Consider the following 23,771-nt stretch of genomic DNA (forward strand, 5'->3'; position numbering starts at 1 on the left):
ATTCTCAGCACTTGCCTCCCCGCATTTGCGCTGCCGTGTACCTTACCTGCCTCTGGGCCACAGCGCACCCTACTCTTCGTGGTGAAAAAGGGAATCCGCTTTGTTTTAAATCCCTCGTCACTCCTGCAGGCAAAACAAAATGGTGACATGTGGAGAAAAGAACTTGGATGCGGCAGTTGAGAACTGTGCTGGAGCTGCATGCCCAGGACACTAAGTGGTGCAGTTTGGCCCCACTCAAGGCTGTGCGATTCACCGCACAGCTCTTACGGGTTCCTCTCTGCTTTTGAGAGATGGGATTGAAACGTGCTGTGCGATCACAGAGCTAGACTCCACCAACACTTGTCCAGGCCCAATGTTTTCTTCTGGCAAATTAACAGACCTCTGCAAGGCAGTGCTTTCAGCTCCCAGGGTGAGAGCACTTGACCCCCAGCTTTATGGGTGTCAAGGTTAAGTAGGCTGTCAAACAGCAAATTGAACAAGCTTCATAAGAAGCACTGGAGAACCGACCTGCTGCCATTCCCTGCTTTCACCAGAGAGTCTCTGACAAGATGACCCAACAACATGACTCTGGAAATGCACTGAGACATTCAAAAAACAATAATTCATCTTCCGCAATTGACACAGCAACTCATAAGGGCTCCAGAAAATTTGCTGGTCAGGCACCCAAATGAGAAGACAGAAGTATGACACAATTCAATGCAGTTCTGGAGAAGATAAGGGACCTTTAAGTCTCTATGTTAAACATCCCTATTGTAATTTCTGAATAGAAGAACATCACTCTTTTATTGGATGACCTTATTAACGTCAGTCTTCTCTACGAACTTGCAGCTGGTTACACTTTCATTTAAAAACCAAAGATTTTTCATTTTTTCCAAAACAGTACTCCCATGCTAACTACAAACTGCAGTCTACCCAGATGGTTTTCGGTTAAGATATGCTCCCCACAAACTAGCATTTGTAGTGATGAACCACACAGTGGGTTAAAAAAATTTCTACATGCTCTGAAATTAAACTGCCATTTTCAGTTATCTATCCACTTAATAAATGATACAGTGTGCCAAATGCCCAAAGAATCAGTAAAGGATAATTCATCACTGTCACAGACACACAATATACTTAGAGACATGGTATGTGGATATCAATGCCTTCTATGCAGGTAATTAATTCACTACTGACACCCTTTGTATTACACGAGGGATCGGGTTTGCTATTATTTCTTCAGCTTTTGTTTTCTCTGACAAAATTTGAAAGAAACACTTACTTCCCAAGTTGGTTTTTTGAAAGATCCAGTGATTTAAGTTGTTTGCAATTCCACTTATCTTGTGAAGGCAATGTAACTAACTGATTTCCCAGCAGCTTCAGGGACACCAAAGCCTAAAAGAGGAATAGCCTAGAGTTAGAAGACAGAGTCCATCAAACACACAGAAAGAGTTTTTTTAGCGTGGCTATTAAGTAACAGAAACATGAAGAAAGTACATCTTATTCATCAGAACATCCTGTCCATGCTGCTTAGCATGCAAACGTTTCCTTTTTGTCTCCAGCAAGTATATTTCCTGCATGAAGCAACACCACTGTTAGTTATTGGAGATCATTAGTCTACTTGCTGACAGATTCAACTGGAAACAACCCATATAAGAGGACATTTTACTTTTAGTGAGAAAACCTTTCCAAATGGAAAAGAACAGTATGATTTACCTACACAGTATACCACATACGGATGAGAAGTATTATATGTGTGTGCAAGCTAGTGTCAGAGGGGGTTTACACCTGTTGTATATGCATAACATCAATGTGCAAAATGGGAACTATTTCACACAAGGAAAATTTTTAATTGCTTTGTTATTGCATGTCTATTAAAATGGAAAGGATTTATATTAACTTTCCAAGATTTATACAAGTTACCTATGTACTTTTTTTCCCTCACAACAGAGACAGAAATTTTAAAAACAAGAAGTGAAGCTGATTTGTACAGTTAACACCATACAGACAGGACTCAGCTGCAAATACCATGAATAAGGTTAAACACAAGCTCTCCTTTAAATTTAACTGAAATATAAAAGAAAAAAACGCAATTCTCATTCAGATTTGTAAAGTTTATGCTCTTCCATCTGCCCTTAAAAATAATGTCAAGGCTCAAATGATCATTTTCATTTGGTTGAAAATCCAATTTTCCACTGAAAACCATCTTCTATGTAGAGCTTCCAACCAGGTTTATTCTGCAAGCCCCCCCATGAAAACTGAGATAAGCAGAATGTCAGCTGAATTATCTCGTGCCACAAGTACAGCAGTATTAATGAATCATACCCCATGGAAATCATGTTTTACCAGCAGAGACTTCAGCTTCAAGTGCGTTAAATGTTTTTTTATAGCTCCACATAATATAAAAGGTTTATGCCCCTTTTCATCAAGCAAGATTAACAACGTCTCATGAAGCCAGTCTGTTGGCCTTCCTCCCCTTTTCTCAGATTGGATAAATATGAAGTATCCATGTGACATAAGCGATGGACAACCAGCAGTTGCTGGAATGGCAATTATCATGCAAAACGCTCCCTCTAGTGATAAGAGAGGGGCAGCACTGGGCCTTGGTGGGACTTGGGGAAGGTAAAGTCAGATACGCAGAGTGAACCACTAGAGGAAAGGTTTGGAAAACCTGCAAACGATAAAACCCTCCCTGCCACTCGAGTCTTGACAGCCAATGTTTTTACCATCATTAGTCTCCCACTGGCTCGAACCTCCCATTGGAAGGAAGACTCAGTCCTCCCTTGGCGCCTGGTGTCAAGCTCTCTCCAAGTATCAGCATGGGGCTGTTCAATGACAATGCTTCAAACTTCCCCCCTGAAATATCCCTGAGCAGGGGGCAGGAGGAAAGGGAGGCTACGCGTTCCAGAATTAGCACAAACTTTGTTCTGTGTGGTCTAGCTGGGGTGCTTCATTTTCAGTCAACTGTATCCGTGTTACATGTCCCCCACAAACACTGACAAAGGCCACTCTCCAGGAGAGCTGAGAGCCTGGTGAGACTACATGCAGTGCTTATGTGCCTGCTCCGTAGGGGGAAAATTAGTGACTTTCAACTGGCTGTGGCTCTTCATTACTGTAATTCTGGAGATCACTAGTCCTTGTTTTGCAATTGCCTCTTCTCTCTCATCTCTAACTTCTCCATTTTTGCTGCCTTTCAGGAAGAGAATGGATGCCTCCAGAAGTGAGACAATGGCAGCAGCAGACAAATTCCTTCAAACCTACTGCCGCAGCATGCAAAAAGGGCTCTGATGCATTACGTTATACCAGAGGGAAGAAACTGCAGCATCCAGCTTAGGCTGCCTCAGTCAGCTTGTGATGTGGAAAAGCTGACCAGTCTTACCTGAATACTTCCACCCAGAGAGCGTCAGGTCTTCTCAAGAAAAGCAATCTACTCTAGACATGGCTTGGACCGTGTACAGTTGGTTCCTTTACAAGGCAACAGACAGGAAAGCTGAGAAGGCCTCTGCTTCCCTTAGCACCACATTTCTAGTATATACATCATATTAGCGACTGTGAGGTGGTCCTAGTCTTAAGACCCCTCCCACAAACCAAGCAAAGGCCAGTGATAAACTACATGTCCCACCAGCCTAGGTCAGAGACATGCTTTCAAGTCATAGTGCCTCCCCTGCTTTCAGTTTTTCCCAGGCAGAAGACAGTTCACTGCTGCTCAGCACATTATGTGTAGGAACACATTAACTGCCCATTTCTCCTCCTTCCACATCTGCTTCTGGAGAGGGCTGGAGCATGACTGCAGCCCTATTCACTGACACAAACTCTACAACCAAGGAGTAGCCCAAGCCAGGGCTGATCTAGGCATGGGCTTTCACCTTATAGTGAAAGTGTGCTCACCATACTCTGGCCCTTGGGGGACTGAAAGTACCTGCTATTTACTTCTTTTACGGAGGTAAGGCTGAAGAGATATGGATAAGAACTGGCATTATTTAAGGCAGCCAAAGCTCACTAACTTTGAAGACAGACCGTCAGCAGAGATTGCACTGAGGTCTTCTTTGATGCCCTGTACTGGTGCCTTCATGTCCCTCTGCAACCTCTAAGCAGCGGCACCCAAAGAAACGTGCCCTTGAAGCACCATCTAGTGTTTAATATCTGTCATGGCAGCTCCCACCCACCGTGCTTATTTTTAATGCATTCAGAAAAAACAAGTTTCAGAGACAATAGTCCATAGGATTCATTCTATTTCAGGAGAAATACCAATTGAAACCAAATGGTTACTAGAAAGCAAAGCCAAATCTGCAGGGATCATTAAAAACAACTGAGGGAGCAAACAACCCTCAGCACTCTTCTTTCAGGCAGGAGAAAGAGGCACCTTTGCAGCAGACTCCTGAGGTCCAAACTGGACATGGATATGAACCATCACTTCAGCATCCTTCCCAAAGAGGCCAGTGGTGAAAATCATGAAACTTCTGCACAAAGATTTACCTCTGTTTCTACCTCCTTGACCCTGAGTTCCACAATCTGGAAGGGAAGTTTGGAGGAAACCCCCAAGTTCTGCTTCGTTTCACGTCGAAATCATGTGAAGCCACAAATTCTGAAGAATTTTGAAGTAAAACTATGGATCTCTGATGTCCACTGGCAAGAATTATTTAATCTGCACAAGCTTAAAGCCAGGCAGCCACTGCTATGACTTTGAGGTCTGAGAAGGTATTAAGAGAAATACTGTGAAGTAGGAATAAATGACACTTACTTCAAGCTGGAAGAGTCCTGGTGGAACTTCTTTTAGTGAGTTCTCAGAAAAATCCACTTCTCTGAGGTGATTTTTCCAGAAAATAGTCAATGCGTCAGGTAGGAATTCCAGTGAGTTTCTAGATGCTTTACAACTTTTCTGGAAAACATAAAAGAAAAAACACCCACAGAGTAGTAATCATCTCTTTAAATAATGAGGTAGAACAGCTGTCATATGTTTAAGGCATTAATAAATTCATTCTAGATGATCTCTTTAGATATTCTGATCTAGATAAATTATTGTGCATGTAGGCACTAGGATTTGCTGAGGAGATGCACTCACTTAATTGACGGGCAAATTCTTTGGTGGGCAAAAAGTATTCCAAAAGTTATTTTGAAAATTATCCCCATTTGCTTTTCAACCATATAGAAACAGTTCACCAAAGTATACTGTTCTCCTGCTATCCCTGTACTAATGAGGAATAAAGTCACAGTGATGGGTGGATATAGATGACCTAGTTAGCCATGGTTTGGGCAAAGTTAACTTTGACTGAAGGCTGAGTGTTCTGTAAAATGATCCTAACAATACTTCTGCTCATATGAACTATGGCGAAAATGAATACATCCATATAAGACATGTTTCTAGAAGTTTTCCACCGATGCCATCAACACGGTGAGAACAGGGTAGAACCTCAGAAAGACTTGATCTGAGACCCATAAACCAAATCAGGCAGGGGCACTCATACAGAAACAGAAGAGCCTTTTAGCCTAAGACATCTGACAGCTTTTTAAGCATCACAGTGTATTTTTTGCATTGTTTCAACAGCTTTTTCAGCCTCTGACTCTGTCAGTGCAGTTCGACTTACCAAGGGGCAGGCCCAGGGATCTGGAAACACTTTCAGCTGATTTCTGGAAACATTCAGTATGTTTAGGGACTTGAAGCAGTATAGAAAAACCGTTGGAAGTTCCACCAACCTGTTGTCAGAGACGTCAAACTCCTGCAGCTTCCTTAAGCCAATCCAATTAGTTGCTAGAAAACATGAAACATTATGGACTTGGTGTAAGCATGATAGCAGTCTGATCCAGCAAGATGCTGAATACTTGCTAGATAAGAGCCTAAGGATTTCATGAGTGATAAAAAATAACCAGGCCTTTTCATGTACTTTGGACAAAGGACTGAGAGATGCTAAGCATCTCTAGCTAATACTGGCTTTAAGTCGCTATTGTAACAGTTTGGGGTTCTCTCTTACAAATCAGGCCTTGAAATGCAAGTGTAACACTGGATTGTACGTACTGTTTTCCTCGTCAAATAACTTCTCCATGTAATTTTTAGCAGCAGTGAGTTTTTTAAGGTTTTTAAGATGTAGGAATCCAGAAGGGAGAGTAGAGAGCCTGTTGCTGGACACATCGACCTCGAGTAACCTGTGAGTACAGAAGATACTCAGTCAGGCATCAATAAAATGCTAGCAAAGACTCCTGTTGCCATAGACATCTATTTTACCAGGACAGCTTTAGGTCTGAATGAAAGCAGCTGGAACGCGCTCTCACAAGGCAAAGCAAAAAACCCTATTTAGAAAATTAACCCTTCCAGTGAGCAGACAGAAGTGGTCTGGATAGACAGCAGATCAGATAATTGACATTTGCTGGCTCGTATCAATCTGAGTCAGCTCAGGGCTTAGGCTTAGAGGAGTGGGGCTCACCAGAACTGGAGAAAAGCAGAAACAACATGAGACAATACAGGAATAAAAGTCCCTACAATTGTCCTGATAACTAACTTGGAAACACTGAGAATGCAAAAGAGCAAATCTTAAGTTAAACCTCACAGCAGACAGAAAACAAACCAAGAAGCTCCTGCACATGCTCTTCACTTACGCAGTTTCACACAAGCACAACTGGCTCATTTGCACCTGCTCTCTGTATGGGTTCAGTTTGCTGTAGGCATCCAGCGCACACACCTTGTACATATAATTTCGTCGGATGACTGTACGCTGGGTAACTCCGTCAGCTGATTGTCAGCCAAGCTGAGCTTCCTGAGGTTTATGAGGCCCCATGGGATCACGGATGGAAGGGAGACCAGGCAGTTGGCAGAGAGATCAAGCTCAGTTATCTGACAGGAGATATCAATCAGCCAGTCCAGATCTACCCAGGGCAGTTTGAGGTTTGACCAGTTCACACACAAAGCCTGCATATGTCAAAGAAAGAAGAGAAAACCACGTTAGTAAAATCCCAATTGCTCTCGGCCTGTGTTACACCACTGGGAATCTGGCAGTTCAGAGCACAGACCATAAACATTTTGCTCACTTTCCAATCTGCTTCTAGGAATTAAACTGACTCAGAGATTAAATCATACCTGGATATCAGCAGTCCCCACCATATAGCTGCTCCTTGATCTCACTCCAAAGACCACGAGCAAGTGCAAGCAGGGGACTTGGACTTCTTCGCCTGTCCATACGCCAGCTCCAGTGTGCCCCACAAAGGGTGAGCTGCCCTTGCCTGAAACCAGCACTCTCATCCGAGAGCTGGAGAGCCTCTAACGGTTTGTTCATCCAACAATGTGCAGTGAGTTTCCATGGGGCTGGGCTCCCTGCCCCGCAAGATGCATTCACACCCTATGCTGGCAGCATGGTACGGACAGATCATGGAAACCCATCTTAAATCCAGACTCCGCAGCCCGAACCCCACTCTGTCTCTTGGACATGGCCTACATCGCTGCTCAGATCTCCAACGGACTCTGAACACCAACAGAGGCCAGGCAGGTCCAGAGAAACCCTTGAGGAGCAGTTCACCTCTGAAACGCTTGTGGATCATTGCTTCTGCATCTGTAGAGAGGACAGGGACAGATCTGCTGAGTGTAGTAATGACTTCTTACGAGGAGGCCTGTTGCTGGAATAATTAATATATGTCCAGGCACTGCTCTTCCATCTTAAACCTTCCAACAACAAGCAGCCAAACGGTTCTGGGGAAGTTTTAGGTTTTGCAAAGGAACATCTGAGAAAGGCAAGGAAAGGCAAACACCCTCTTGTAAAGCACTAGAAATTTGCTCAGTATCATTTAGGAAGACATTTTAGTATCTGAGAGACACGATTTTGGCAGTTGCCTCCTTTCTAGATAATGTTCTGCTGCTTTTGACAGTAAGACGAGGAAGTCGTTTCATCCTCTTTTGGAAAAAAAACAGAAGTTGTTGTGAAAGGCGTAACTACTTATTTCAGGCTCCAGCTTAGACAGAAGAAAACATGAACACATAACGGTCATCAATGCAAGTAAACAACCCAAGGCTTCATTTTCAAGATCACCTCATTGTGCTACAGTGAGATCTATGTTCCAAAATATATACTTTTAAAATGTCAGTCCCAAAACGTTTTCATAAGCTCAGTGTTTTTGACATAACTCATCCCAAAGACAGCCTCAATGAAGTGATAGTTAATTCTCCACCAGGAGGCAGCAAGGACCCGACAGCAAATTTAATTTGCTTTCTAATTCCCAGTATTTAGCTCTTAAGACTTTTAATCCCAAATTGAAAATTAAAAGGAATATATTTTGGGAAGGGAGAGAAAGAAAAGGGAAACAAAGGTCTATCTCAAATGCTTATTTGAGACTCAGAGCTCCAAGTAATGTAGATCACACAGTTCAAATGTCTAGGAGAATGGAATAAAGGGTAAGCACAAGTGTTGTACTTTTTAGAAATTGACAGTAGTCATACTTAGCGTAGACACAGTGCTTTTCAAATGTTCACTAGTGAAGCCTCAGGACAGCCCTGCAAATATGAATGGAAATATCATGCCCATTGTATCACTGGGGAAACCAAGGCAGAGAGCACAAGCTGTTTGTCTAAAGCTACATTCACTGTCATGCCACAAGGCCATCCATATAAAACACAGCAAGCCAGCAGCCACAAGAAAGCAAATTAAGCAGAGTAGCCACTGCTACTGCAAAAGGTATGGTACCTAATGGGAGTTACACTGCAAAGCTTTCACACTGGCACTAAACATATTCTGCTTTACTGTTAGATTTTCCAAGTCTGTATATTTAACAGCTTCCTGCTTACAAACTCTTGTTTTAAATTCTGTATGTAGTTTTCTGTAATTTTCTCTCACCTGTAACAGCCCAAGAGCTGTTTACATCACTGGACAGCAATCAGTCCTGAGTTATGGTAATAGAGAGTATAAGCACACAGGTCAGATTCCCTTTTCCATTCCTAGCTACCCCATACTTCAGGAGAGATGTAGGGATGTGGTACTGATGCTACAGGACTGGAAGATCTTCCCACCATGAGGAAACGTCATTGGGGAAGAGCACATTTATGTTGAGACACTTGATTATTTTTTTCTGGTTCCTTGAATTGCCCCAGGAGCTCATAACAGGAGCCAGATCCCTAAATCCAGATAATGCAGGAAACCAGCTCTACACTACAAACAAAAACCTCAAGTAGGATTGATGTCTGTCTGGCTACTTACATGCACTTTCAGGGCACTGCCCTGTCTTACAATATTATTACTTTTTATTTTAGAGAGAGAATTTTCAGCTAGTTTAGCTCCCAGCTGAGGTCACCAAAAAATGACTTACAATGGTACTGATGCAAGAGGAGGGAGGAGTGCATGGCTGGGGAGAGGAGGAGGGCAGCACCACTGCAGCTCCATCCTAGATAAGCTAAAATTGCCCCTGATAGAAATACAGCTTAGTCAGCAATGAAATTCTCTTACTGATGTCATTTATACCATATTGTGGTTTACAGTAATGCCAGCAAAAGCCTTTTTATGTCAGGACAGTTAAATCTACACCATGACTTCTGCTCATACAGAAACAAAAACATCACCCTCCTACCTAACAGTGCTGAGTAAAATCACATGTTCTGCATTAGCAAAACCACATACCACAAATCCCCTGGCCTAGGAAAGAGTTAAGAAAGGGCCCAATCCCCAGCTACTCGTGCTTCATGTAGATTTTTAATAGGAATGGCCTCTTCAGGCTAGACAAAGATCCAGCTACTGAAAGTATAATACAAGCACAGTCTGCCTAGATATGTGAGAAACAGGGAATCAGCCATTTTAACAACTAACCGTGGCTGGCAATGCATAGTCTGTCCTGATCCCTTCTTAGCTGAGACTCAGCCAAAATGGGGGAAGAGTGGTTCAATCAGAATGAATAGGGGAAAATCCAAGCTTTTAGGCAGCAGTTCCAGACAACATGTCTATGGTCTTAAAAATTAACTGCTAGTAAGGAAGGGACTTCTTGCTTACCCATATCATTGTCAAGACATGGGGTATGGAACTGCTAACACAGCACTGAGGGTTACAGAAAGGTGGATTCGTCTCAGCCTGTCTATCAGACCCATCAATTATCTCCTGTGATGTAACCATCACAAAGACCTTGCTCAGAGGGAGTCTAAACCTCAAAAATGAAGCCATGGAGATCAGCCATGCTCTTTCCTCTATTTCACTTTACAGCTTGCCATCTGCCAACAGAGTGGAACAGCAATGCCCTTCATGGAGATCTCTGGCAGTGGCTGAAGCAGCTTTTTACTGACCCCATGCTACCGAGGTGGTAGACCGATCTGGGATGAAGATCTGGCTGTGAGACACTCTGCAACAAGGAAAACAGTGACATTACATTCAAAGGTGGCCTCAGCACTGATATCGCAAGCTGTTAATTATTATCCTATGTATATTATGATCACCAAAGACTAGCACTGCATTGGGCAGGACACGTAACAAAGATGCCGTCCAGAGGAGATTTACCCTGGAAGCTCAGGACAACTTTCAATAGTACACCGAGATGGAAGTGATGGCATCCTGGCACTTTCCCCTTTGGCAATGGTATCGCCACGATGGCTGTGGATGCACGGGATCCGCACCATGGCTCGAAAAGAAAACAGGAAAGGAAAATTTTCCTGGCTTTTTTTTAAACACCTTTTAGCATTTGATCTAAAGTGGGATGCTCCATAGCACCTTTCCTAAGATATGCATCCATGACCACAGTATCTGACCCCTTGAACTATTCATATATTTTACCTAAACAAACAGAAGCAAGAGAATTGAGAATTGCAGCTAAAAATCTGGGCAAATATTCCATGCAAAAGGCTATCCACAAGTCCTTCAGTCACACAGAGGATGCAAATAACCATACAGGGCTTTGAAATTCTGGCAGTGATGGGAATGAAGGCCTGGAGACCTGGCTTGGTCGTTTGGTTTCCTCCTCACAGAAGACAGCAGGCTCTTGTGGTTGAGATCCTGAATTCAGACTCCAGAGCCCTAGATTTCCTGTGCCACACCAGTCACTGCCTCAGGCTACCCAGACTCTGTTTGCCGGTCCATATGATGGGAGAGTAACATCTCCCCTCCTCCTGGGGGAGCCAGGAATAAAAATGCACTACAGACTCCAACTCCCTCTTTTCTCTTCCTGCTTAATTAAACTGCACACAACAAAGCTGAAATAAAAAAAAAAATCAGAAAAAAGAACTGATGGTGCTTATCCCCTCCCTCAGTTCCTGCTGTTTCAAGATGATGCTCTTTACAGTACAAAAAAGTACTTGTCCTGGAGTACACCGACTAACGCAGTAATAATAAGATCTATAGCCTGCTTTTAGCGGGTGCAAGCAGGACCACGTGTCTCTGCTGCTTCTCGTTTCAGACTGATATTCATCTCTATTTTGCATTTAAATTGTTGTGTATCATTTACCTCAAAAATGCAGAGCCATGGCCTCAGGGTATTTAATGTGATAGAAAGATACCTGCAGAATTCAGATAGTGACTTCTAAAACCACAGACAAGACTGTGAAATCCAACACCTGCTATGAACGCTGCAGGCTAGGTGTCCCATCTCCTAGGCAGCTTTTTGAATCTCAGCAGTAAGTGCCTTGCACTCAGTCCTCCTCCCCATCCAGAGCCAAGGACTGACAGTGTCTCTTCTACCTGAGTGCTGCAAACTGGAGGATCGGCCAAGGCCCTTCATCTGACTTAGAGACAGTGGATCAAATTCACCTTGGTGCTAGTAACCTGGCGTCAGTGGAGTTACCTTAGGGATTTACTTGGCTCAGCACTCTGCGGTGAAAAAGTAATTAAGTGAAAGAAAGTCTGACAGCAATGCCACAAAGAGAGGGGATTTCCTCCCCAACTCATACTTAGTCATCTCCACTACCTTCCCAGAAAAGCCCATTTCTTTGATGCCGAAGGTCTATGATGCTGAACTCGCAGAGCCAGTGATCAGCTCAACCCTTCTCCATTTGGCACCAGCTGGTGAGCTCTGTGCTCATATGAGAGGGACGGTGTTCAGAGGCTGTTAGCTCCTGGGCACAGCCTGACTCTGGGCGGCTTACTGCTCTTCAGAAGGGCAAGGAAAACCTCTGTAGACTCCCCTCTTCTGCCAAGGAAAGAATTTCTCAATACGAGTCCTGAAAACTAAATGGAAATCTTCTACTGCAGTGATGCCAGGGGATGTACTGAGGAAGGCAAGGGACTCGAAATTGTGCAGAAGCAAGAAATCCCGCTGCTCTTGGGCAAACAATGAACTATAAATACAAAAAATATTTACTTAGATCTGAGACTGTTTGGTAAGGTGATTAAAAAAGGCTGTTGTGCATTTCTCCTAAATGACGTGACATGCCCCAACAGACCCTCGCTCTTGCTGTAGACAGGATATTCTGAGGATGGTGATTTAGTTCCTCCATCAATAATGCTGCTGTGAATCTTGAGTGGAACTGCTGCAGATTTCTTTACCAATGGTGATGTAACTGAGATTAGCCAGGCAGTGGATAAAGAAATCAGAGGAGGATGACACACATACACATACATTTGTATGCTTGTGTATAAAATTCTTGGCAAAACATTTCCTAGGGGAAATGCAGCAGTTTAAGCTCTCTTCTGGTCTATAATGGGAAAAATAAATATATCTCACACTGCACCCACTGGAAAGTGACATGTATCTCCATGCTGACTACATCTATCAAAGTCTGGAATCTGTGCCCAGCCACTTTACTGCAGGGTGTCTTTTTGGCATTTGTTACCTGTTCCTGTAAAAATGGAGCACTTCCTCTCTCTAGCAAGACAGTGGTTTGCTGAGGGGATACATTTATGCCAGAAAAAAAAAAAAAAGGAGAAACAGATATTAGAAAAATGAGATGTAACTCGTCTTGTCTCAGGAAGGGCAGCACTGCACAGTGCAATGGCTGCCTGGAAGGTGTGGCAGCTAAACCAAGCTCTGCAATCACATTTTATGCATAGCTGGTAGCATTCACTACTGTGAAATTGGAGGTCAACTGTGCAGTGTTTTCACTCAGAGATAGCACAGATGGGACAAACCCTTTTGAAGTTCTGGGCTCAATCTGAAATGATGAGGGCTCCGTCTGCCCTGCCCTGTCCAAGAGGAGGGACTTTTGGACATCCAGCTGGCTGCCATACACATCGCAGTCTCCACACAATCCTTTTTTGCTTCCTCCCAATGCAAAATACATCACAGCACTTACACAAGCAGACTTACATTCGTGAACCCTACGAGATATGAAGAAAGCACTGAGGTAGCTTGTTTGCAGCTGCCATGAAGTCGTGTTTTAAAAAATTGTCAGGTTGTATGACTATCGCTTCCCAGAGACCAGAGCTCTGCAGACAAACTAGGACAAATCTTCCTGAATTTGGCCCAGTCTGCCAAAATGAAGTCAAAAATAAAGCATTCAATAAGCAAACATATTAAAAATAAACAGCTACTAGAAGAATCAAGGTCAAGTTTCTGGGTCTGGTTTTTTGGTTTTTTCTTTTTCTTTTTTTTAACCCAGGCCCTTCTGGCAATTGGCTGATGTTTTAAGACTGCTCTCTTCTTTGCTCAGGGTGTGACAACAGCAAAGCTGAGTCATTTTTACAGCAGCTAAGTTAAATATTGCCAGCAAGTTCACATGGAAAACAGACCTCTTCCCTGTGATTCAAACATTTATTCCAAGTTTATTCAAGCTGAATTATCCAGTTAGTTGAATTTTTTTCCTCCTAAAAGGCATGTAGTTTTATCACCACTTATCCAGCAACATCTAGGATTTAGCTTCCTCTTGCTTACCTGTCAAAGAAATTAAGAATCCCCCAGGGAGGGCTCTAAATCTGCTGATTGAACCTAATGAAGTCAAGCTCACATATGTGGACTGTAGTCCCTATCATTCACAGTATCATGGGAAATCCAGCAAGACAGGGTTTTGGTAGGAAAACAGAGAATGGAGAGGTTTGTAACACTACGAAAACCTCTCCACTTATTTTTACTTAACACCAAAGCAGAATCAACACCCTGCAATGTTACGAGCTGAACAAACAGATACTCAGCTGGCAATGGGATTCACGCAGACAGAACTTTGATCGAAAAATTTCCTTCACAATTTTTCACTGCACAATTTTTATGACCTGATGAAAATTGTAACTATTGAAAGCTCAGGGCTCCAATGCTCCTATTCAATGTTTGTTAATCTACATATTGAGGGGAAAAACAAAAAATGCCTGATAACTAACTTGCTGGATAACAGTAGAAATAATATGAAATACTACGTGCTTCCCTATAAAGCAGTAACAGTGTGTGCTGTGAGACATGTTTCAGTTCTGAATAAAGGAGACTTGGATAATAGAGATCAAGAGAACGAAGAATATAGCCTCGTTATACAAAGATATGGGATAATCATGAAATGTAATAATACCCTCCATGAAAACAACGCCACTCATCTGTAGCTCTCAAAGCATCATCATCGTCATCATCATGTATTAAGCCTTCCAACAGCTGTGAGATGTGAGGAGTTTAAATCTCCCCATTTCACAGTGGAAGAAATAGTGATGCAAATTAATTACCAAAATTGTCAAAAGGCTAAGTAGTGAACAGAGTTCTTGCCAACCTAAAAAGGCTTCAATTGCTTTTTGTTGGCCTCTGTGTCACATCAAAAACCATTTCTACGGGGCAAGTGCAGTTAAACTAATATGATCTGATCACACACGATTTCTCCATGCTACTCCAGAGAGCCAGATCTGTCCTGAGCGAGGGACAGTAAATGCTACCAGCCATCTTTTACTAATGAGGATCTGAAGTAGGGAAGATATTTTGAGCAGACGTAAGCTTGCTTTACTCATGCTCCATATTAACGAAAAGCCACATGAGCCTATTTGTACATGCTGTATCTGAGCTATCAGACGCAGGGGAAGAGAAGGGTTTACACGCTCAGCTCTGGGCCGTGCTGACACTCCGGGACAGCACAGAGCTTGTGGCATTACCTTCAACCAGAATGCACAGTAGAAACCTAAATGAAGTGATTATCCTGGCGTCACAGAGGAAGCCTGTGGTAGCGCTTATTTCTCTGGAAGACTTTGAGCACAAAGTCAATGTTTCCTTTCCACAGCATATGCCTGGTTCACACGCTGATGTTAAAATTGCCAAGTGGAAGCTGCCGCACACAGCGTCTTGCACAATGATGCCTCATGTTTTACACCTTGCAATTCAGCACTGGCATGAAAGCCACTTTCACAACTTGTTCTCTAAATGGGTAGCAAACCACAAGGCTCTTAGCTGAGAAGAAGAATCACCAGCCACATGGTACACAAAGACAAATATCAATTATTAACATGATGCTCCTTTAAAAGAATGTCTTTTCAGACAGCTAAATGGCTACTTACTGTTTTTGCTGGAGCACTACCTGGTAGTGGGCTCGTCTCAATGAAATACTTTCTCAGAAGGTGTTTGCTGGATTCAGGACTGTCCATCAGGATGTAGGAACAAAAGAAAGCTCCATTCCGTAATAAAAACACGGCTACATCTTCATTCCCTTTAGAGAAAAGACAGACTGTCTGCTCTCTTCTTTTCATGTAAATGAACCAACAAGGAGCTGAACAGAAATCCTGGGAAACAACCACTTCTGGAAAAAACCATGGGGTGTACAAAAAGGGAACTGAACTGTATAAAGACTGTTTCCTCCAGTGACAGGATTTAGTTTGGTCAAATTGAGACGGCAAAGACACTATGTAAAAGCACTGGCCCAGGCTCTTTCTTTTTTCTCTTTTTTCCCTGTCTTATTAAACTATACACACAGCTGTGCTTTGAAGTGTAAATTATTCAGCCTAAATCAAGCATGTGTGCCAGAGTGTCCATAACAATAATGCTTTTACTTGCAAGGTTTCTAGTTTTGAAGGGTCTTTTCCTAGGAGTTTGAAGAGGAAAGTTCAGCCTCTCAGCATTTACAGTAAGCTAACGTAGGAAGGCCCTGACTTAAATTTGGCTAAGTCAAAAGATTCAGAGCCAATTTTACTGTAATTTACCTCACTGGAAATCCAGAACAATTCCAGGCAAGCCAGTCCACAGTGATACCTTCCTAGAGGGGAACAACTCAGCTCATTCTTTAAACAACACTGCAGAAAAGGGGCAAAGTTTTGAAGCATGCAAATACATACCTGCCTTTATAGCAGCATACAGGGGCAACCGTATAAGAACTGGAAACTCATTCTTCCTGACTGCACAGCTCTCTGGGTCAGCACTGTATGCACGAATTAGGAGTTTTACTATGTCCAAATGTCCCTGCTGGCAGGCTATGGCCAGCATCCAGTTCAGGAGTTGTTGGCAAGTACTAGGACCTACTGAAAAGATACGGCATTTGACTTAGTTGATGCCACCGGGCTGTGATGTGTAAGAGTCATCCACAAATAATGGCTATGCCAAGGATATAGGGTGAAGCACCTGAGGACAAAGGAGCAGACGGCACTGCAAAACTGTGTTACAGAAGACCCCTAAGCTGGTCAGGCACAAACTTTTCAGCTTTGCTTAACTGTTCTTCATTACCTACCCAGCTAACGGGCAAACTTTATTGACGTGTCTCTGATCTAAGCATGCACAAGCTAGCAACAGTGGAAGGTTCTGAGGATGCCTGCTAGGCTACCAGTAGAAAAATCAAACATCAAATCCCAAGCAGAGTTGGCAAGGGATGACCAGGACTGTCTTTGCATCCAGAGACAACAGGCCCGATCGAACAAACATTAGATCCAAACATCCAAGATAGGCCACTTCTTCCAAGTTCATGAGAGGGGATACAAAGAATGGGAAAAACCAGCTGACTTTTCATGCTAGTGGATGCTAGTAATAAATGTTTCAGACAACACAAAATAATTGTTTTAGTTTGTTTTCACTGCAACCTAAAGTCTCCCACAAAAAATTTCATTTCCCCTTGAAATATTTCATTTTGGGTGAATTCTTTACTATCAATTCATAGTGCAGTTAGACAAATGTCATTTAAGGCTAGAAACTAAAATACCATGTTCTGATTTCTGCATGAATTTGCTAATGTTTTTGTCATCCCCAAACTGCTTTTTTTGCTGAATTAATGTTTTGCCTGTAGAACACTGCTTTCCTCTAGGTGTGCATAATTCTGTGCACATAACTAAATGCCCATGACAGGATTATTTCTGCTAACAGTAAGCAGTTCTCAAATCTTCCCTGATTCACAGTATCACCTCCATTTACTTTATAAATTCACATCGCCTTTGAAATGCTTACAGAAACGTCCACAAGCCCAAGTTTATATGTCAACTTTTTTTTTGCAGTTTCTCCATGTGGAAATTACATTGTTCCTTGCATTCTTAACAACTTGACTAAATCACTCACCCTCATGCTGCAAAAAATGGGCTCCACTTCAGCTGTAAGCCACAAGAAGTTCACACTGAGCCAGAGAGAATCACTGCAGTGCATTAGCCAAATTGCAAATTCATGCAATTTATTCCTAAGCCCTGTGATTGGTTTCTATGTAACTTCCCAGGGAAACAAATGGAGTCCTGCATAAAAACTTCTGAAAGCTGCTGTTTGTATAGAGCACCTCCCCTGACACCCCGAAGCAAGAGTTTAAGGTAATTTGGTCAGTTCTAAACTGAGCTAAGTTTCCAGAAACTACTTAAGCCACTTTTCATTATTGAGAGTATTATATTAATATAATTTAATTTTTGCTACTAGGTTACAAAACATTGTCAGCCTCCTTTCTGGCTGAAGGAAATATTACGTTTAATTGCATCCCCCAAACTGGAACATCTCTTTTGCTTATTAGTGCTCTAACAGTTTAAGAACATAAAATAAACAGGTTTCCCAACAGGTTATTCCCGTTCTCATTGAGGTCACTGGCAAGTATATAGCTCCAGTGAGGAGCTAGAGCTATATTCAGGTCAAATGTTGCAGAGGCCTAGCGGTTACTGCAATGTCTGAGGCCAAGACAGCAATTCACCCTGGCTGCTGTGCAGGACCGCCAGACCCTGAATCCATAGAGGGTCCCGGCGAGAAGCAGCTGCCATGCCCACAGTACACTAAGAGAGCAACAGGGGACCCAAACACAAGTTCCTGGTCCTGGCTCAGAGTAATGCTCACACCTGCCCTAAGAATTGTGTCCGGGTCTACAAAAGTCTCTGTTCTGCTATAAAATAATTTAAAAAATAAAATGTAACTAAAATATAATGATGATTCTAAACAAGGAATTCCCCTGAAAGTCAAATCAAAATGCCAACAAGAGGGCATAGAGCATGCTGCCAGCTGTGCACCCAAACTATTACTCGCCAGACAGTCATGCTGCACTCTCACTCCCAGCACCACTGTGTCTGTTGGATCAGCAGAGTGGGATGATGCTGTTTCCTGAAAATCCCTTGATTTCTCTGTGGGGTCTGGGACGTTACCCAGCTGTGAGGGCTGATGGGAATGAATTGTCTAAATGGCATCCTCCTCCACTTCCAATTTGCAAACATGGAATATTTTTATGCATGTGTTTTTCCCCCATGGGGGAAGTTTTCTTCAAACACAGCAGAGATTAGATCCCTCCATGCACTGTCCCATGACTATGTCCCTCCCCTTTCAAGGGATGTGAAAAAAATAAATAAATGCCTGATTGAAGCTATAGCACACAGCCACCGAAAAGCTTGAGGAAAGGCACAACCCAATAGGCTTACCATGCAAGGAATCCAGCAGCTCTTTCACAACATCCTTATGTCCAAAATATGCAGCCACCACAGCCGCATTGTCATCATTAGGTTCTGTTGGTAACACCACTAATGCTTCCTTCAGTAAATACCTCACCGCCTGAAGATCTCCATATGCTGCTGCAATACCTAAAAGCTGGCACTGGTAAAGAAAACACAGCAAAATAAACTCTCTATAAAGGGAGTGGGCAGAGAAAGAGAGCATTCCTAGAGCCACGTATTTATTTGTGCCCATGCAAATGCATACTCATTGTCACTGTGATTAACTGAGAATGTCATAAACACTAGTAGCCATTATAATCATTGCTGTTGATATATTAATTATATTACTTTGTTGGGTTTTGCTTTATAGTTTTTTGTATGGCTTTACCACAAAAGTGCCCAAGGCACAGCATGGTGAGTGTAAAACCATTTTTCAGGGACCAAGAGAAAAAGTATTTGCACAGCTCTGCTGCAAGGTGTAGTATTTCCAGTTTTGGAGATAGCCAATATGCCTGGACTTGGCATGCAGGTACTCTCCCAAAACACTGAGATAAGCTCTGTGCAAAGAGCAGGCTCAAAATGAGGGCTCTGAAGGCAGCGCAGTGCAGAAGCTGACACACAGAATATAGTTCCAAACACAAGCAGCAAAATCTTCCCAGGGGGCCATTAACCATCTTTGTACTGATGGGGGAATAGATTTTTTTTCTAAGTCTATAAACTGCTTCCTTTTTATGGGGAAAAGTCTATTTCCCTGTTTCAGTGACCACAACACCAGCACCCCTCCTCCCACAGCCTCCTGTTCCTACATACACTGTTCCTGTGATCTGTCTCATCTTTCTGATCAGTGCTTTCAAGGGCAAATACTGTCCCTGAGCATATGTTCCTAAAGTGCCCCACACAACCAGCCATGTCTGGGACCCTGCAGCACCAGCATAACATATATAACTGAATGGATTTTCTGCGTAAGAAACGACAGAAGAAAGCAGCTTGGCATTTTGGTTTCTTTCCCAATAAAATTTGAGAAAGAGTAGTAACCTAATCCTACCTTTTCCACTTGCAGTGCAGTCTCCTCACATGACAACTTAATCAACTCTTGAGCCTTACTGGTGTCTCCAGCTCTGTAAGCATCCTGAATGCTTTCTGTCACAGGTGTCTGAATTATGGAGACTTCGCCGACTGTGGACTGTTTGCCACCCATGTCCACAGTTCCTGCAGTAAAAATAGAAAAGAGGGGTCAGGAAGAAGTACCTGTTCATTACTCATGCACAGCTACAATGTCAATGGAGCCTGGCAACAAAAAAAGGGGGTGAATTATTTTCAGTGGAATATTTACGGCACACAGTTAAAAAAAAGTGGAAAAAAACCTCAACACTCAGTTGCCTGATAAAAGAACGTGATAATACGTTAAAGTACTTTCCAATAGAGACATGAAACTAAAATGGACAGCGAGTTCCCCAACTGCTCCCAGAGGTAGTTTCCAAAGGACAGTGTGAAAGCTCACACACACACACAGACACGTATGCTCAGCAGCAGCCTGCCACACTCGATCTCCTGCTGCAGGAACTAGGGAAGAGAAGGGCTTACATGAGATTGGCACCTGCACTACTTCTGAAGGAGCGAGGAGTCTGCAGGACCTGCAAAGCCATTCTGGTATTATTAGCCTTGTTTCAGTCACTCTTCATTCACCTCCTGACAACAGTCTAATAAAACCCCACTGTACTTCTCCAACACTTTCAACCAGACCTTTATACACCTCAATGAATGCGAAAGAAAAGAAACTGGGAATATTTTTACTCTGGGAAAACAGAGTAAAAGGAGATTATGCAAGATGCCCAGTGTCACCCTGACCAATCCTGGAGGGTCTCCTAGGCTACACTTTTTTTTTTTAAATGCCATTAGAAGCCGGAAGAGTTTTTACATGTCAAAGATTAAAAGCTGCAAACCATTAGAGACAATGCTTGTGGTAGGTGGCTAACAAAGAGTCTCAAGTCTCACACCCACCCACCCACCCCACTACCAGGACAGGGAAAGCTGCAGGGACGTCACTGAATTGCAAGTACGATGTTCAGGTCCACTACTGAACAACATGCAAGACAAAGAAAAGAAGCACTTTTCACTTGAAAAGACACCATTTAATACTCAGTTTTTTCTGCTAAAACATTATTAATTATTATTGCTTATTTGCAACTGGTTAAATAAAGCCCTTAAGCCCACAGATTTTCAAATATGTTAAGAAGGATTTTTTTTTTTTAAATAGACACATATGTCATGCAGAGCCTAGTTCAATGCAGCTTGGAAAAATAAGCAAATTTGGACCAATCTATACTGTCAGTAAATATCTTTGAATAATGCAGTCTGAATCACCAATAGATTCTATCTAACACTTCTCATCAATTATTTAAATGAAGCTCAAATCACTCAGACATCGGAGACAGCTCCAGAGACTTGTGCCATTGAAAATGTGCCCACACCAATAACCTTTCTCAGATGATGCAGAACATGTGAAGGACAAGCAGCAGAAATCAAGGCGGATGAATGTGGTTTAAATTACAGCATAATAAACAGCATCTCAGAGTTCATGTTAATAGGTGCAGTGCCTTCGTAATTCTGTAGTTTTAGGCGGCACGTGGGAAAAGAAATTAATCCAGCATTTGGTGCAGTCTTCAAGAGCAGACCACACACCTGTAAGGGATCTCTAAGAATATTGCATATGATTTAATTCTCTTTTTAATGGACACCAAGGTAGGAAATGCAAATGATTCTTAGACAAGTAACTGTTTAAAGGGTGACAGAAGAGAGAACTTTGAAGCAAAATAGTTCTCCAGTCTAAACAACTCAGAACTGGACTAAGTAAAATCAAGAAGTACGGATCCAAGCAAACATTGCAGTTACTGGAACATGCAGCCTCCCCGCACTCGGCGCCCTGTGATGAAATCCTGAACCTACAGAGAAGCACTGGAATTCCCCTTGGAGGAAAAAATGTCTCACATTGGAGATACAAAACAGCTGGAAAGCTGAGCAGGAAGCCCTGCAAATCGGGGCTGACAGAGCACAGCAACTTTAATCTGGTTCCTAAAAAAATGCTGAAAGGGGGACAAATTTTACTTCCTTCCAGCCTCAATCCTGATTTTGGGGACTATCACTCAAGACCCTCATCTGCAGCCAATTCCACATGTAAAGGCACATCCTTTCTGCCAAAGAATTGAGCAGGGCCATCTTTCTTTTTAAATCATGGCCAGGGAAGATGGAGGTACAAGTATCTCATGGTCAGAGATTCATTCGGGATCTGGGAGATTCCGGTGTAACTTCTTCATCTATTAGAGAGGTCTCCAGCCAACCCCTTGTGCACCCTGCACACCAGAGCTCTCCTTACAGGAGCATTTTCCACCTCTCCTACTGTAACTGCCCCACCGTGCAGTGAGGACTACCAAAACAGTTGGCCAGGGAGCACAAGGACCACAATGTTGTAACTGAGTGAGGAGGAACTCCCCAAGCTAGACCCTAATCCCAAGACAGCTTCTGTCTTTTACTGAATGACTACTTCATGAAACTACTTGGCTAATGTGTCATGCTTCCTCTTACATTTTTGGTCCCCTCAAAATTTAAGTCCTTTGTAGTGTAATGGCTTAGTTACAACCACTGCTACCATCACCGCTGTTTGGAGAACTTGGGCTGGCCATCAACCATCACAGTCTACTCATCTGCATTAGGCGTAGACTTCTGGGCACTCCAGGCATGGGAAGGTCACAAACGGCTGGCTTCACGGAGTTTACATGCTCCCAGAGTTAGCTGGCAGTTTAATCAGAGTCTTTGGGATATTCATTTTACTCCTTAAGCTCAATTTTAGTCTTGTCTTAGGCAAATTTTTATTGATCTAACCAAAAATGCCCAGTTTTGAACATTTGAACATCCCTCAGGTAGAAGTCAGTAAAAGCTTCATTGAACTTAAGAAATCTGGGCAATTCTACTGTTTGAAACCAATATATTTATATTTAAATATTCTTGGCAGAAAGATAATGCTGTTCATCATTCAAGTTTCTTATGTAACTGTCATCAAACTTCTTTCTATGATTGCATTCGGCAGAGTAAATTGACCTCCTGCCCAAGACCTGAGGAAAAAAGCTGCCAAAGGTCTTTAGCAAAAAAAGACCTTGCAACTGAACTACAAACCTGAAAAGAGCAAAACTTGTGAGAAACAGCGTGATAAGAAAGCTCGCCCTCAACCAACAGCTGTACTCATGATTCTGTCAAAGTTAACTTGAGCTTTCAAAGGTTAAATGAGAGAAGGTGGGACATCCGTTCCTAAGTTCCCAAAAAACACAGAAGCCATGCATTGCAAAGCTAAGCATCTCGCCAAATTACCCAATTCACAGAAGACTTCCTGGTGACTTAGTAAATGATATATTGACTTCTGAAATACAAATGGAAAATAAGCAGCAGTATGTTTTATAAGCTTAATTTATACTCACCAGTAGGAAAAAAAATGAGGAAAATTACATTCTACTGACTAAAGAGTGTTTTATTTCTACAAGAGGCATGACTGAACTATCATCAGTACTGGCATTCATGTAGGCTGGGAATAAAGTTTTGCCAATACACGCATCAGCCATTTTTAGCAAAAATCTGGGCCGAAACCCAAAGAAATTCTGCCTATGGTTTTAACCCTACAAACCTCGTGCTCTTTACCTGAACTCTTCATGGCTTTCATAATAGGGTCACCTCACTCGCATAAAGCCTTGAACAACAAGATATAAAAGCAATACTGAAGTTGAATAATATTGAACCTCTATTTTTGGACTTGATCATGCAACATGCTGAGCATTTAAGCCTGGATGTAACAAAGTGCTTTTAATTCTTAGATTGCACAGATTTAGGAACTGGCTTCTGACTTTGCACAATAGGGTCTACATTACTGTTTGACAATGCACATTGCTATATGCAAAACAGCATAGCAAGTTATGATATTCTATCCGTACTTCTTGGATATTATAACAAAAGGCTACTAGAAACTCCAGAAGTTCTTATGCACCCATTCTGACTTCCTTTAGTTTTTGCTTTATTGCACACAGATCTGGGACAGAGTTCCTCTGTTGGCACAGGTTCCTCTAAAACCACTGCCCCAACTCAGCACCCCTCTTCTGAGCT

General features: G+C 42.5%; 1 protein-coding gene across 1 annotated transcript in view; it reads right to left on the minus strand.

Moving 5' to 3' along the window:
* Positions 1–23,771, minus strand: part of LRRK1 (leucine-rich repeat kinase 1) — a 77,016-nt gene that overhangs the window by 38,091 nt on the left and 15,154 nt on the right. Inside the window, exons 2-11 of the mRNA XM_009321467.1 lie at positions 19,672–19,835; positions 18,615–18,786; positions 16,092–16,271; positions 15,321–15,469; positions 6,654–6,880; positions 5,993–6,120; positions 5,565–5,728; positions 4,721–4,858; positions 1,262–1,374; positions 47–123 (exon numbers count right to left, since the gene is read on the minus strand). Of these exons, the coding sequence (XP_009319742.1) occupies positions 47–123; positions 1,262–1,374; positions 4,721–4,858; positions 5,565–5,728; positions 5,993–6,120; positions 6,654–6,880; positions 15,321–15,469; positions 16,092–16,271; positions 18,615–18,786; positions 19,672–19,835 (1,512 nt within the window). The remainder of the gene's footprint in view (positions 1–46; positions 124–1,261; positions 1,375–4,720; positions 4,859–5,564; positions 5,729–5,992; positions 6,121–6,653; positions 6,881–15,320; positions 15,470–16,091; positions 16,272–18,614; positions 18,787–19,671; positions 19,836–23,771) is intronic.

This window comes from Pygoscelis adeliae, unplaced genomic scaffold (assembly GCF_000699105.1).
Source record: "Pygoscelis adeliae isolate BGI_AS28 unplaced genomic scaffold, ASM69910v1 Scaffold13, whole genome shotgun sequence".
Classification (NCBI taxonomy): domain Eukaryota; kingdom Metazoa; phylum Chordata; class Aves; order Sphenisciformes; family Spheniscidae; genus Pygoscelis; species Pygoscelis adeliae.